The sequence below is a fragment of the Dasypus novemcinctus genome, chromosome 5 (assembly GCF_030445035.2).
Source record: "Dasypus novemcinctus isolate mDasNov1 chromosome 5, mDasNov1.1.hap2, whole genome shotgun sequence".
NCBI lineage: Eukaryota > Metazoa > Chordata > Mammalia > Cingulata > Dasypodidae > Dasypus > Dasypus novemcinctus.
Genome location: NC_080677.1, coordinates 21,341,222 through 21,356,050, shown reverse-complemented (window position 1 = coordinate 21,356,050; position 14,829 = coordinate 21,341,222). Strand labels below are relative to the sequence as shown.

General features: G+C 39.0%; 1 protein-coding gene across 1 annotated transcript in view; it reads left to right on the top strand.

Annotated features, from left to right (window-relative positions):
• Window positions 1–428: 428 nt before the first annotated feature.
• The window catches only part of NME8 (NME/NM23 family member 8), a 77,016-nt gene continuing 62,615 nt past the window's right edge, over window positions 429–14,829 (top strand). Inside the window, exons 1-9 of the mRNA XM_058298039.2 lie at window positions 429–513; window positions 1,006–1,138; window positions 1,241–1,273; window positions 1,350–1,407; window positions 1,605–1,711; window positions 5,921–5,992; window positions 8,515–8,631; window positions 13,150–13,216; window positions 13,921–13,994. Of these exons, the coding sequence (XP_058154022.1) occupies window positions 1,241–1,273; window positions 1,350–1,407; window positions 1,605–1,711; window positions 5,921–5,992; window positions 8,515–8,631; window positions 13,150–13,216; window positions 13,921–13,994 (528 nt within the window). The 5' untranslated portion in view covers window positions 429–513; window positions 1,006–1,138. The remainder of the gene's footprint in view (window positions 514–1,005; window positions 1,139–1,240; window positions 1,274–1,349; window positions 1,408–1,604; window positions 1,712–5,920; window positions 5,993–8,514; window positions 8,632–13,149; window positions 13,217–13,920; window positions 13,995–14,829) is intronic.

Below are 14,829 nucleotides of genomic sequence, written 5' to 3'. Positions count from 1 at the left end.
GAAGAGGCAGGAGATGAAACTGGAGACAGGCTGCTGGTCTGAGGCCACGTCTGATCCTTGACAGTGTGGTCAGCGCTGGGAGGACTCAAAGCGGAGGAGCGCGATAGCACCAAAGCCGCGCTCTGGCAAGGGCACCCTGGAAGCTGAGCTGTGGGAAGGTGATGGGGGGCACCCAGACGGGGTCAGCAGAGGAGGCAGCTGAAGGAGGGGACTCAGGCAAGGATGCGAGAGGTGGAAAGAGGTCTTGGTCCTCCCTCCTGCGCACAGGCAGGAGGGCTGGGCGAGTTTTCAAGGCCAGCAGCTTGGGAACCCGCGCGGCCTAGGAGTGAGGGGCTGGTGGGCGCGTGGCCCCCGAGACGCCGCCCGAGGGCCGGCGCGGGACGCGGCTCGTGGCCGCAGAGGTTGGGCAGGAAACGTTGGCGCCCTTCCCGGGCATCCCTCGTCCTCTGCCCGTAGATGGACCAGCGTGGGACGCAGCGCAGCAGTAGCCCACCCCCAGGCGGGTCGCCGCAGGTGCCCGGGCTTCCCGGAGCTCCCCCGCTACCTTCAGGCCCCGGCGCGGGGTGGCTGTGGATCCTGAGGCGTGTTGGTGGCTGTCTTTGAACGGCCCCATCCGGCTCAGAGGAGAAGCTGCCTTGTGCTAGGCTGGTGGGAGCACCTGCCACCCTGGATGGGAACTGTCTCTTAGTTGATGATAACGCTGGCTGCCGCACCTGCAGACGGGGGCACATGCTAAACCTTCCCTGATAGCATGGAAGAGGGATTTCAGGCCTCACTGGTTTCACACTAATGAAAAGTTTATGTTGTCCCCCAGAACTCACCCGTGACCTTGTTTAAAACAAAATAAACATCCTTGGAGTGGGCAGAGCTTACAGAGGGTCTGGTGCGTTTCGGAAGACAATTCAAATGTGAGCAAGTTAAAATATAGAGACCACTTCATAACACTTCAGGAAAATAAACTACTTTTAAAAACCCGGTGACTCCTCACATTCTCTCTTGCTGCAGGAATACTGGGAGAAGAAGATGGCCCTGGCGCTGTAGAGCCCAGCATGCAATAGCCCTTCAAGTCCTTAGCTACGTCATCTCCAGTGACGGTGAGAGTGCATAATCCAGGGCTTTTTGAAGGCAAACTTCTACGGTACGTTAAGATGCTGTTGGAATGCATAAGGAGAAGAATGTTATTTAAATTTCCCCTTACACGTTTTCTGTTTTTCTTCCTGTTTTCATGGGATGTCAATAGATGGCGACCAAAAAGCGGGAAATCCAGTTACAGGTGGGTAGTCTTCTAATGGGTTCTTTCCCCGTCCACTGGTGTTTGAAGACCACTGACGGGGCCTTCCTTTTTGCAGACAGTCATCAATAGTCAGAGCCTGTGGGATGAGATGTTGCTGAACAAAGGCCTAACAGGTACTGGGGCTCCTTGCTGGAGGGGCCACCCAGGGGTAGGTCCAGGGCACCTCACTGCACCCAGCGTGGAGTGTGGCTAGGTCCTCGGAGCAGATCTGTTACTTCTCTGCACTTGCCCCTGCCCTAGCATTGGAGTGAGCTGCTGTTCTAGATTCTTTCTTTTATTCTGTTCTTTCATACATATTATCATATTCTAGTAATTGATGTGTACCAAGCCTGGTGTGGACCTTGCAAAGCAATGCAAGCTTTATTCCGAAAACTGAAAAACGAGCTGAACGAAGATGAACTTCTGCATTTTGTTGTCGTAAGGATTTCATTTTAACTTTAAACTCTTGCTTTCTTATTGCTCCGAGTGTGTTCTTTACATAGCCTCTAGTACTTTAAGTATTGTCTTAATTTAAGCAACCTGCTAACTCTTCAAACTAGACAATGGTTACTCAGCAGTTTTACTGTGGTATTTGGTCCTACCTATCTGAGAACACACCTTTTCCAGTAATGTTGAGGTTATTCATGTGACTGTGAATATTAGAAAAATTTAAAAAAGGACTCCTGGCTGCTGTCCTGATCCTTTCTACCTGAGCTAAATATGTGTCTCTTGGAATTAGGGCTGCATATGCTCTTTACTCAGTGTTGCTGGGTTGTATTCTGGGCCTTTAGGCATTTTCCCAAGGACAGTGGTTTTCCCCTCCCTTGGATATGCCACCGAAATTTTAGGAGAGGCTAAAATGTCGCAGCCAAACTCATTTGGCTTCGTCGTATTGATTATTTAATGCATCCACATCGCATTACCAGCTGCTCAGAGCTGTGCTGTCCAATAGAGTAGCTAGTAGGACCCAATGGTTATTGAGCACTTGAGATCCAGCTTGTGCAACTGAGGAAGTGAATTTTTAATTCTAATTCATTTAACTTTAAATTCAGAAACTGATATGCAAATGCAGTTATTGGAAAGCTTTCTATGTTGTTTGGGGCAAGTTGGGTATGTGATTCTACTTTTTTAGCTGTGACTTTTATGAAATCTGATTGAAGTATTTCTGATGAAAACAGCCGACGAATTGAGATGTACTGCAAGTATAAAATAGCCTCACATTTCAAAGACAGAATGAAAAAAAAGAACATGAAATATCCCATTAAATTATTTTACATTGATTACATGCTGAAATGATAATATTTTGGATAAACACAATTAACTAAATACATTACTTTCACCAGTTTCTTTTTAGCTTTTAAATGTGACCACTAGAGAATTTATAAGTGTATATATTTTTACTGGATTATATTTTTACTGGATGAAAACACAATCAAACCAGCTAGATCTAAGATGCAAAAGCAGATAACTGATTATACATATTACGCTTTATCCTTAAACACACAGTCCCTGATACAGACGTGAAAGCTCAATCCAAGCACATCCTCCTGTGTGCAGGCTTTCAATGTGACTCGCTTAACCCAGACCTTGGGGTGACCTTGTCCCTTGGCCCATACCCTTCTGCAGATAGACTCTTTATACGGTTTCTTTTCCTTAGTAGAAGGTTACAACTGTACACTCTAAAGCCTAGAACTCACCTCTTCATCTCTCTCTCTAATATATAGTAGTTAAAACCTTTTGTCCTGAGCAAGGAGTTGAGGCCGTTTTCTGATGAAAGGGACTTGTAGTTTTCAAGAAGGCAGGGATTCCATAACCTGCTTCACTCTGAAGAGTCGGGACCACTCGAAAGGAGCTCAGATGTGATTCTTGATTTTATCATTGGCAGGAGGAAAAACCAAATTCAGAGGGCAGGGAAGAGGGCCTATAGAGGATACCCAAGTGCAGTAGACCAAGGGTTGGTGTAGAAAGTTAAAAAACAATATCAGAAGGGTGAAATAGCAGGCAAATAGAGCACAGGATCAGAAAATTCTCTTGCATCCTGGCAGCTGGTGTTAGGGAAGCTTGCTTGGAAGTGATAGTACCTCAAGTTCACAGAGTAGCGGTCATGGGAAAACTCCAGGATCTAATAGGAAACTTAGGACAATAGGGAGAGGCCACCAACAAGGTGGACTCCCCTCCCCCCCACACACACACACCCCTCCCCAGAAGTCTTTCAATCAGTAGGAAGCGCAATTTCCCAGGTGGCCTGGAATCCCTCCTGGATTTTGTTGGTCTTCTACTTTGGCACAGGTCAGAGAAGCTTCTAGAAAGGAGGACTGGTCATAGCTCTCCGGTCAGAGTCCATTCAACAATGGTACATGCAATAGATTGGTTCTCTTTTGTAATATGAGTGGCCCTATGGAAGAAAATGAAGTCTCCCAGTCTCCATAGTGAGCAACAATGGAGGGGCTCCATCTGCTGGACATTTTGATTTCTGCAGTTACAATAATACGGACCTTTTTTGTGCTTGCAAATTTAAGTACAGAATTAAAATTAATGAAATTGATTATCTATTAAAATTACCCTGAGCTAACTGGTCACTATAATTTTTTTATGCACCTTTTTTTTTTTTTTGAGGTACCAGGACTGGGGATTGAAACTGGGACCTCGTATGTGGGAAAACGGCACTCAACCACTGACCCACATCGGCTCCCCTGAGTTGGTTTTTTCGTTTGTTTCCTTGTTGTTTGTTTCTCTGTCTTGTTTTTATATATATATAGAGAGAGATATTTCATATATATATCATGGCATAGTGCCTATGCATATAAAAGTTCAAAAAATATTACTTTCAATAGTTATTAAATTCTTAAATTCTTAAATACTTTATTGTAATGCAAACATTATAATGAAGATACCTAGACAACTTTAAAATGTAATTATTGAATCCTGCAATGGAAAATTATGGATTAGTGCTTTTCAACTCCTCTTTTTTAAAAAGCAGTGGTACCTATTTTCTAGTAAAAAGAAAATTAGAAAAAAATATGGACCCCAATATGCTAATAAAAGGTTATTGCAGCTGAATCAGGGTGAGGAAGCCTTGTTTGACTTCCCTGTCATTGTCCTCGGCAGCTCTCAAGGCACCTCCAGACATCCCAGTTTGAAAAGCATTACCTTAGCTTACAAAAAACAAATTCTTACAGAAGCCACTACCAAATCATCTCATTCTGAGAGCTGGACCAACTGACACTATGTTAACATAGAGGAAGAGACTATTATGAATAAATACTTCTGTAATCCACGTAGGACAATTTGAAATTTGTGAGAAAATGTTAAGAAAATCCCATATTAAAATCAAAGATTTAAAATTTGACAACCAATTCATTCCAGAAGCATTTCATCATTGCTTTTTTTTTGATGATCAAACATTTGCTTTTTATTAAAGATTAATTTTTTAAATATATTTTTTATTTTTTTAAAAAAATACTTATATTACACAAAATGTTACAAAAAATATATATATAAGGGATTCCTCTATGCCCCATTCTCCACACCTCCCACCCTTCCCCACATCAACAACTTCTTTCATTAGAATGGTATATTTATTACAATTGATGAACACATTTTGGAGCATTGCCATTAAGCATGGATTATAGTTTAATTGTAGTTTCTACTCTCTCCCATTCAATTCTTAGGTTATGGCAAGATATATAATGGCCTGTATTTGTTGTTGCAATGTCATTCAGGACAATTCCCAAGTCCTGAAAATTCCCCCATATTACACCTATTTTTCCCTCTCCCTACCCTCAGAACCTCCAGTGGCCACTGTCTCCACATCAATGATATAATTTCTTCCATCGCTAGAATCACAATAAGTCTATAGTAGAATACTAGTAAGTCTACTCTAGTCCATATTTTATTCCCCAGTTCTGGGGATTCTGGGATAGTGATGCCTACTCCACCTCTAATTAAGAGGAGACCTCGATCCCATATGGCTAATGGATGGGAATTCTCTTGCTTGTAGTTGTAGACTTTCTTGGTTCTTACACCTCCTTGTAATTTGTCCTGAATGAGTCCAATGAACTGGAGAGTAGGTTCTGCAACTCTGCTGAGACTTTTTATGTATGGTCCTGTGACTGACACTGGGGGAGCGGTATAACAGTGACTATGAAAACACCCCATCTGGGCACATGGCTTGCCTTCTGTTGAAGGAGATGACCCACATATAACTGTATCACAACATTTAAAGGGACAGTCAGTCCCTGAGAGGTCAGGAAAGATCTCTGTGCAGGGAAAGATGCTTTGTAGCAGGAGAGAGCAAAGCAGGCTTCTTGGAGAAGGTCACCTGAGCTGTTGGAAAAGGAAGGGCAGTCCCCATACTGAGAAGCAGTGATTACCCAAGCAATGCAGGAGGAAAGTGTGGGGGGTGGGCAGGGAAGGAAGCTAGAGGAGTTTGATTGGCACCTGGGTTCCATAAAGGGCACAGGTGAGAGTAAAGGTTGGGGCCAAATGATGCAGGGCCTGGATTTGACTTTACAACCACTATAACATACTCAGAAAATGCTGCTGAAAACATAAAATAAAATTTATGCACTTTTTTGGACCTAGTCTACAAAATTACTTAGATATCGTTTCCTTTATTGTAATTTGAAATATTTACATTTATTTTAGGCAGAGGCTGACAGCATTGCATCTTTGCAGTCATTTAGAGATAAATGTGAACCTGTTTTCCTCTTTAGTCTCGTAAGTATAATGTTTATTGTCTCCCTTGTGTTATCAGATTCCCATTTGGTAAAAGGCCACTGTAAAATTATCATGAAACTGTTTGCTGATGATAGTAATTGTAATTTTTTTGCATTATCTTTGTTTATCTTTCAATATATTTTATAACTTCATCTCCAGGAGCTCATAATAGATTGAGGAGATTAGACACCCACACACTAAGTTGACCAAAGAAAAGAAAATTAAGATAGTATTTACCTTTCCTAAGGAAATAATCAGAGATTTGTATGAGTTATTATTTATGTAGTAAAATATCAGAAAGTTCTTAAATACCCAGTAGAAGACAATTGGTTATAAATAGTCATGTATATCCATAGAAGGAAATATTCTGCACCATTAAAAATCATATCAGAGAAAACTACTTAAGGACACAGAGTGATGTCATGATGAGATATTTAGTGAAAAGAGCAAGGAGCAAATAGTATTTTATTGTTTGGTCACCACTCTTTATCCAGCCATTAAATCTTGACCTTACCATGCTATATACCCTCCGTAGATAAATTACTCCCACTCATAGTTTCAAGTGTCACTACTTATATATGAATAACTCAAGTTTACCTTCAACCAAATATTATTCCTTGGGACATGAGAGTTGTTTATCCAACTGGCAACTTGACATCTCTCAGTTGTCTCAAAGACATTGTATTAGTTTGCCAAAAGAGTGCTCATGCAAAGTATGAGAAATCTGCTGGTTTTTGTAAAGGGTATTTGGTTGGGGTAAAAGCTTACAGTTACAAGGCCCTAAAGAGTCAAGGTACCATAAGAGGTGATTCCTCACCAAAGTCAGCTGCCACATGTTGAAGCAAGGTGGCAGGTGATCTCTGCCTGGTCTCTCAGGGTTTCCTATATCAGTCTCTGGCATAGGGCTTATTTCTTTCAGGGCCTTCTCAGCTACTCACTACTCTGTTCTTTCCAGCTGCAGACTATCAGGCGAATGGCTCATATTTCCCCAGGGCCCCAGGATCAAACTTGACAGAGCTCTTTCCCATCTTCTTGAGTCTTCTTGAGTGAGTGCCCATTTATATCAGGCCAACAAGGGGGTGGGGACTTAACCAGAGTCATGCCCTACTGACCTGGTTGAATCAAAGCCATAAATTGATTTTTATCAAGTAAACTTAAAACCTTTGAATTTCGTGCAATCAAAGGGTGTCACACCCAGAGAAATAGATTAGTTCCCAAACATAATCTTTCTTTTTTGGGGATTCACAAATAATCTCAAATTGCCACAGGCATGTCAAAATAAACTGGTTCAATGCTAGACTCCCCTATGAAATTCCGTCTTCTAGTGTCTCCTCTTTTGGTGAATAACATCAAAATTCATGTAGTTTCTTAAGCCAGAAACAGAAGATACCTTATAGTCATTTCTCTTTTCATCACATCCAATCTAAACCAACCCTTGAAGCTGTCAGTCTCAAATCTTCTCACACCTGTCCATTTCTTTCTAATTCCATCTCGACTACCCTGCCGTAGACTCGGCCACCATGGTCTCTCCTCTTTGCCACTATATTAGCTCCTAACTTGTGTATAAACATTCTGTCTTGCCCCCTCTGTTCGCCACACTGTAGGTGAAATTATCTTTATGAAAAATCAGTTCTGATTGTGGTCACTGCCTCTGTCTAAACATTCCAAAGGCTTCCATCTGTATGTATGAGGAAGGCTGCATCCTTACATGGCCTTCAAGGTTTGGCACAGTCTAACCGATGGACTTCCTTTCATACCAGGCTTCCCCACCCCGTACTTTCTCTGCAGTCCTCCTCCCTTGCCATATTCCCATCCAGCCTTAGGACCCTGGCATTGGCTATTCCCTTAGCCTAGAATGCCCTTCCCTCTCCATTTCCCCTGTCCTTCATATTTTAACCCAAGAACCACTTCCTGAAATTAAGAAGTGCCTCCCTGATCTCTTTGACCAGGACAAATTCTTGTAGGTTCTCCCAGCACATTGTGCCTCTTCTGGTGGCAGCTCTTACAGCTGCTATTTCACATGTTTGTGTTGTTTTGTAATTTAATTAGGCCAATACCTCATTCAGTATTATTCCATACCATCATGCCTGGTTTGATGCCAGCTGCCCAGGAAATATGTGTTGAAAAGCAGACAAAAGAGAAAAGTGTCCAAAAAAATTAGGGAGTATTGTGCAGAGAGGCTGTATAGAATTGTTCACATTTAATCCAGAGATGATTTGGAAGAGATTTCACCTCAGTGCTCACGTAGGGCAAGGCTTGCTGCAAGGTGCCTGAGGATCCCGCCTCACCTTGGGTTGCTTGTAGGAGACGAGATAAATTGGAGGTGGAACTCGAAGAGCTGGGTTTACCAAATATACACGTACTTTCACATCACGGATATCCTCTTATAAAATGGCTAATTACAATAAATAATAGAAGATTGGGTAGAGAGTGCAGGAAAGGTGGCTTAGTCCGGTTTAAGTGTTCATTCTTGACTTATCCTGAAAATGAAAGTTTCCTTCATGTTTTCTTTTCCCTTGTAGAATGGCAAAATTATTTCAAAGGTTAAGGGTGCAAATGCACCACTTGTTAATCAGAAAGTTATTAACTTGATTGATGAGGAGAGGAAAATTGCATCAGGTGAAATGAATCGCCCTCAGGTAATATTTTGGATTAAGGATTATTTTAATCTAGAAAACAATTCACCTGTTTTGGATTTCCTGAAGCATTTTTCTTAATTTTATAGCTATTAAGTGTCTAAATGGTGCAAACTTTCTGGGAAACATTTTGGCAATATGAGTCAGAGGCCTTAAAATACCCCTAGATCCTTTGAATTAGCAATTACACTCCAATAATTTGCCCTAGGATAATGAGGAAAACATTAAAAAGAGGCTTATTGCAGTCTTATCTATATTATTAAATTTTGAAATCAGTCCAAATACCTAGCAACAGTGTAAATCAGTTACATAAATGTACATAATTTATGACATAAATTATACAAATTCATACAGTGAAATATTATGTAGTGTGTTCCAGCTCTGCATTTATTGACATAGAAAGGGGGCCTGGATAGATTGATGAATGAAAAAGAATATGTTTTAAAAGTGTACTTACAGTAAGATCCTGTATGTTGTATGTGAAATGTATTAACTATGTGTTATCACCTTTATTGAAAGTAATAAAACATTTGAAAATTTAAGAAATGAGCCCTTGGACATGTGGAGACATGATTATAATGGCATGAGAAAGAAAGCCACATAAGAAAGTGACGAGAAATATAAGCAGAGACACAAGAGAACTGATGCTGTCACACACACACACACATGCAAAGTATGACTTGAAGACAGAGAAAGTAGAGACTAGTCAATAAACATTGCAAAATAAAAATAATAAGGAAGCATAGACTCGAGGATGTATAAATATTTGCTATAAGAAAAGTGTCAGTTCATATCAAAAGAATAAAACATCCATTACCTGAGTTGGGAATATTGCATAAACTATTTGTAGTAAAAGGTTATAACATTTCCTCATGTCATAAACATATATAAATTCCAGGTGAGTTAAAGTGTTGAATATAAGGGAAAAAAACATGAAAATATGGGAAGAAAATATTGGCAAACATTCATATTGTCAAAGGTTGAGGAAGGTCTTCTAAGGATAATACAAAATTGAGGAATTAAAAAGGAAAAGAATTGACAGATTTGATTATTAAAAACTTTCAAGGGCATCCTAAAAATTAAAAGGAAAGCAACACACTGGGGAAAATAGTTACTCTGTATGTGTCAATGGGCTAATATTCATAACTTACACAAAGTACTTTATGGTCATTAAGGAAAAGAACATTTTGATGGAAAAGTGATAATCACATGAATGATAAATTATCATTTAAAATAATGATTTTTCTCATCCAAGAACTTCTTTAAGCTTTCTTGTTTTTCAGGGAAGCATCTCACAATTCTCTCTATCCCCCCTTTTTAACAAGTTAAAATGGCTAGCAATTATTGAGGACTTGCTATTTGCTAAGAAACAGATCTCTTCATTTAGTCCAATCACGTGAAATATTTACAGATGAACGACAGGGCCTAAAAATTTAAGTCATTTGTCCAGAAACAAGAAACTAGTAGTGGTGAAACCAGAATTTGAATTTAGGCAAGATGACTCCCAGACATATTCCCCTAATTGCTATATTCTATTGAACTTGCTTTAGGTATATTCTGTTTGTATGTTTCTTTTTTTAATGTATTTTCAATTTAAAAAAAAAGATATTTAGATTATATAAATGTCACATAAAAATATAGGGATTCCCATATGCCCCACTCCCTTCACCTCCCACATTTTCCCACGTTAACAACATCCTTCATTAGTGTGGTACATTCATTACCACTGATGAAATAATTTTGGAGCATTGCCACTAAGCATTCGATTATAGTTTACATTGTAGTTTGCAATCTCTCCCACACAATTTTGTAGGTTATTGCAAGGTATGTAACAGCCTATATCTGTCATTGTAATGCCATTTGGGACAATTCCCTAGTCCCGAAAATGGCCCCATATTACTCCTGTTTTTCCTTCTCCCTGCCCTCAGAACCTCCAGTGGCTACTGCTTCCACATCAGTAATATAATTTCTTCCATTGATAGACTCACAATAAGTCTATAGTAGAATACCAGTAAGTCTACTTTAGTCCATAGTTCATTCCCCAATCCTGGGGATTCTGGGATGGTAATGGCCACTCCATCTCTAATTGAGAAGGAGCTTCAATCCCATTGGGCAGATGGATGGGACTTTCTTGCTTGCAGTTGTAGACTCTCTGGATTCCTTGGAATGGTCATTGCCCATCATCATCTCCTTGTTAGTTGTCCTGGGTGAGTCCAATGAACTGGAAAGTAGGTGTTGCAACTCCATTGAGATTCAGGGTCCAACTGGCACAGAGACAGCCCAAATATTTTAGTCTCTTGGACGTACACCTATCAACCCTAGTACTAATTATAGATTCAGATAGAAGGGCTAAAAGAGTCATGTTTAGAGAAACCACAACTGACTCCAACTCTGTCACAATAGGGAGCATAAATTCCAAAGTAGGGCCCACTGACAAGGCATCAAACTTCTGATGCCTGAGCTATCTGCCCTGACTGTAGTGTCTGGATGTTTCCAGAGCTCTTAGAAGTCCCACTATTTGAGGTAGTATCTACTTTTGCAGTCAATGAGATTCTGCTGAGACATGCATAAGTGTAAACTCTTATTTTTAAAACTATCATTATTTCATTTTCTTATTAATTGTATTTGGCTATTTTGTTGGCTTCATTTTTGAAGAAGGGTTGGACCACAGCAGGGTTACAACTACGACGATATCATTTTGTGGGGTGTCAGTGATGGTGGGTGCATGGGAGGAGGGTCACCTGGGCATACATATAAGGTATTTAAATGTGTTCAGTTGTTCATGGGGCATTGTCAAGGTAGGTGGAGATTCACACAATAACTGAAAGAATATAGAATTCCCATCCTGGGGAACTCTGCCCCATTCTCTAAAGGAACAGCAAGAATCCACTAAGTACAGGGGCAGTGACGTGAAAGAGAATGATGGTCCATTGATAGGCCCTTAATATTGATGAATGTACTTATGATCCTTTACTCTTGAAATTGAAACTTAGCCTAGTATTTTAGGGTGCCTAAGAGTTACCTCCTGAGAGCCTCCTTGTTCAAATGTGGACTCTCTCTAAGCTGAACTCAGCATATAAATGCATTATCTTCCCCCCAATGTGGGACATAACTCCTGGGGATGAGCCTCCTTGGCACTGAGGAATTACTACCAAGCACTAACTAGCAATGCAACTGGGGAAAGATCTTGGCCAAGGGGGAAAAGGTAAAGAAAAATGAGTTTATGTGGCTAAGAGACTTCAAATTGAGTTGGGAGGTCATTCCAGAGGTTATGCTTATGTTTGTGATTTTATCATTCTCATTGTTCTTGCTCTTCTTGCAGAATAATAGGCTGTTTTATTTAACAACTTGGGTATAGAAGAAATGCATTGTTATATTTATTTTATATTATTCCATTTTGTTGGATACTCCTGTTATTAGCTTTCTTATCTAATTGCATTGTCTAGTACCTCCTTGTCCTATAGTAATATAATGCAAGCCACAATGCTATAATATAAAGTTTCCTAGTAGTCATGTTAAAACCAGTAAAAAAAAATGAAATTAATTTTAAAACTATATTTGTTTAAGTCAGTATATTCAAAATATTCTAAAGATGTACTCAATATAACTCAATATAAAATTATTAATAGGTTATTTTGCAATCTCCTTTTTCATACTAAGTCTGAAATTTGCTGTGCATTTACACTTATAACATCTTAATTCAGACAGCCTCATTTAAAGTGCTCAGGGAGTATCATGTGGTTAGTGGTTGCTCTAGTGGCCAACACAAATCTAGCAAATACAAAATCAGGCCAATTTTGAGGTATAACTAGTACAGTTTTCTTGTTCCTGATTATAATAGGAATGATTTCCAATTTCTTCTCCATCTTCATTCCACTGAGTTTTGAAGTTATCCATTCTGTTGCCAAAAAATGTAGATATGTAAATACATGAAACCTTTCAGGTAGTCCACAGAGTTGCGTAAGTCTATTTAGGGCTTCTCTAGAAGATAAGAATCTCCATTCTTCCCAGTGTTTTACACTTTAGTGGGCTATTGGCTATTGGTTTGAGAAAAAAATTTTCTATAGGTTAAGAGGAATCCTTCTGTTTCTAAGAGTTATGGTCAAGAAGGATCTTGAAATTTATCAAATGCCCTTTTGAATTATTAGCTTGATATAACTTGAAATATTACTTTGATAATTGCATGTTACTGCCTTCCTATTTGTTAATCTCTGCCTCTTTCTTACTTTCTCCCTCAACTCTCCTTAAGTTTTAAGGTTTGTTTTTGGTTATTATTATTTACTATTTTCCATGTAGCACATATGCATTTTTTTCTGATACTCTCTCCCACCACCATTTTTTTAAAATTCCCTATATTATTTCAATGGAAAGCTGGGAAAAGTAGTGTTATATATATGCAGGCACATCCCACTTTACCTTCTATCTCCTGGGTTGTATGTATGTACTAGAAACAAAATTTCTAAAAGCTTTTTAATCATCATTTAAAACATAACTGTCTTTTACTGCATTTCTCTTCCCCAGTACCATGAAATCGTTTTTGTAGACTCAGATGCAGAAGATGGAGGGGAAGGACAAGATGAAAGTGCTGGTAAGTAAATATATTTCAAAATGATGTAAGGGTTTTCTGTACATGGATGTTCATTATCTGTAATACCAAGAAGCTGGAACAGCATCAGTGTTAATCAGTAGAAGATTTGTAAGATGAATTGTAGTGCACTCATGCAGTAGAAGACTGAGCAAAAAGCACCCTCTTTTGCTCCCCCTGCCTTACCTTTCAACTCTGGTCCCAAATCCTCTCAGAGGTTACCAAGGAACAAGGGTCCCTGACTCCCATGACTAATCTGCACATCAGCGTCATCCTATCTCAGCCTTCATCACCTTCCAAAACTTGTTAAAATAATTACTTCCATGATGACTCATGCTCCAGTTTACCTTGCAGTTGACAATCATATGCCTTCAGTATAATTGTGTGTGTGGGGTTGTGAGTGTGTTTTTTTGGCTAGGGGAGGAAGCACCAATACCTACATCACCAAAACCTACCTATTCAACTTGTTTTTTTGTTCTAATTGGCTAGTAAAAACTTTTGTGAAATTTTCTCCTGTTTGCAAATAAAAGAACTATATTTTGATTTTAAGTATAAAATCTTTGGTAGTGGAAATGCCATAATAGATTTTATAAATACTATTAATGGGCAAAAATTCTCTGGATGTTAGACATTTATATTTCTAGTTGGCAAATGCTTCATTAGCAAGACTTTGTGCCAAGAAATGACATTCTTCTATTTTTTTCCAGAGAATGCATACAATATTGCTATTATCAGACCAGAGGCTGTGATTAATAAGAAAGCTTTAGAAATTAAAGAATATGTAAGTAGTGTTTTTCAACAGTAGTTTGAATTAAGGCAAAATCACAACTTCTTAAATTTCACTTTGGAGACAAATTTGTCACTTAGAGTAAAATAGAACATAAAGATATGTTTGTCCTAGCTACCTCTAAAAGCTTTGAGTGTTTTCCACATCTACAAAGGTTTCATCCACTCAGGCATCCTTCTTCAAATAGTCCTGCTCTACCAGGATCTGATGTAAATTATAAAATTTATGGTTCTTTATCTCTGTGTCATAGGATTGGAAAGGAGACTTTAAAAAATTTATTGACGTATATCACTCACACGTAAACATACGTGTGTATAGTAATAGTTGTGAACTTACAAAACAAACATATACAACATCATACAGGACTCTCATAACTCACCCCACCACCAACACCTTGCACTGTTGTTAAACATTTCAAGCTAATGATTAAAGAGCATTGTCAAAACATTACTACTAACCAAAGTATTTTCCCCCAACCCACCCTATTATTATTATCTTTATATCATTTCTATATGAACATACATAAACAATAAGTGTATACTAAAAGCCATGGACTTACAAAGCAGACATGAATAACATTATACAGGGGTCCCATACATCAGCCCTCCACCAACACCTTGCATTGTGAGACATTTGTTACAGATTATGAAAGAATATTGTCAAAATCTTACTACTAATTATAGTCCTTATCTTACATTTGGTATATTTTTTCCCCAACCCACCCTATTATTATTTTTTTAAATATGTTTTTTGTGACAGAAGTTGTAAACTTATAAAACAATCATGCACATGTGCAGAATTCCCAAACAACATCCATCTATCAACACAC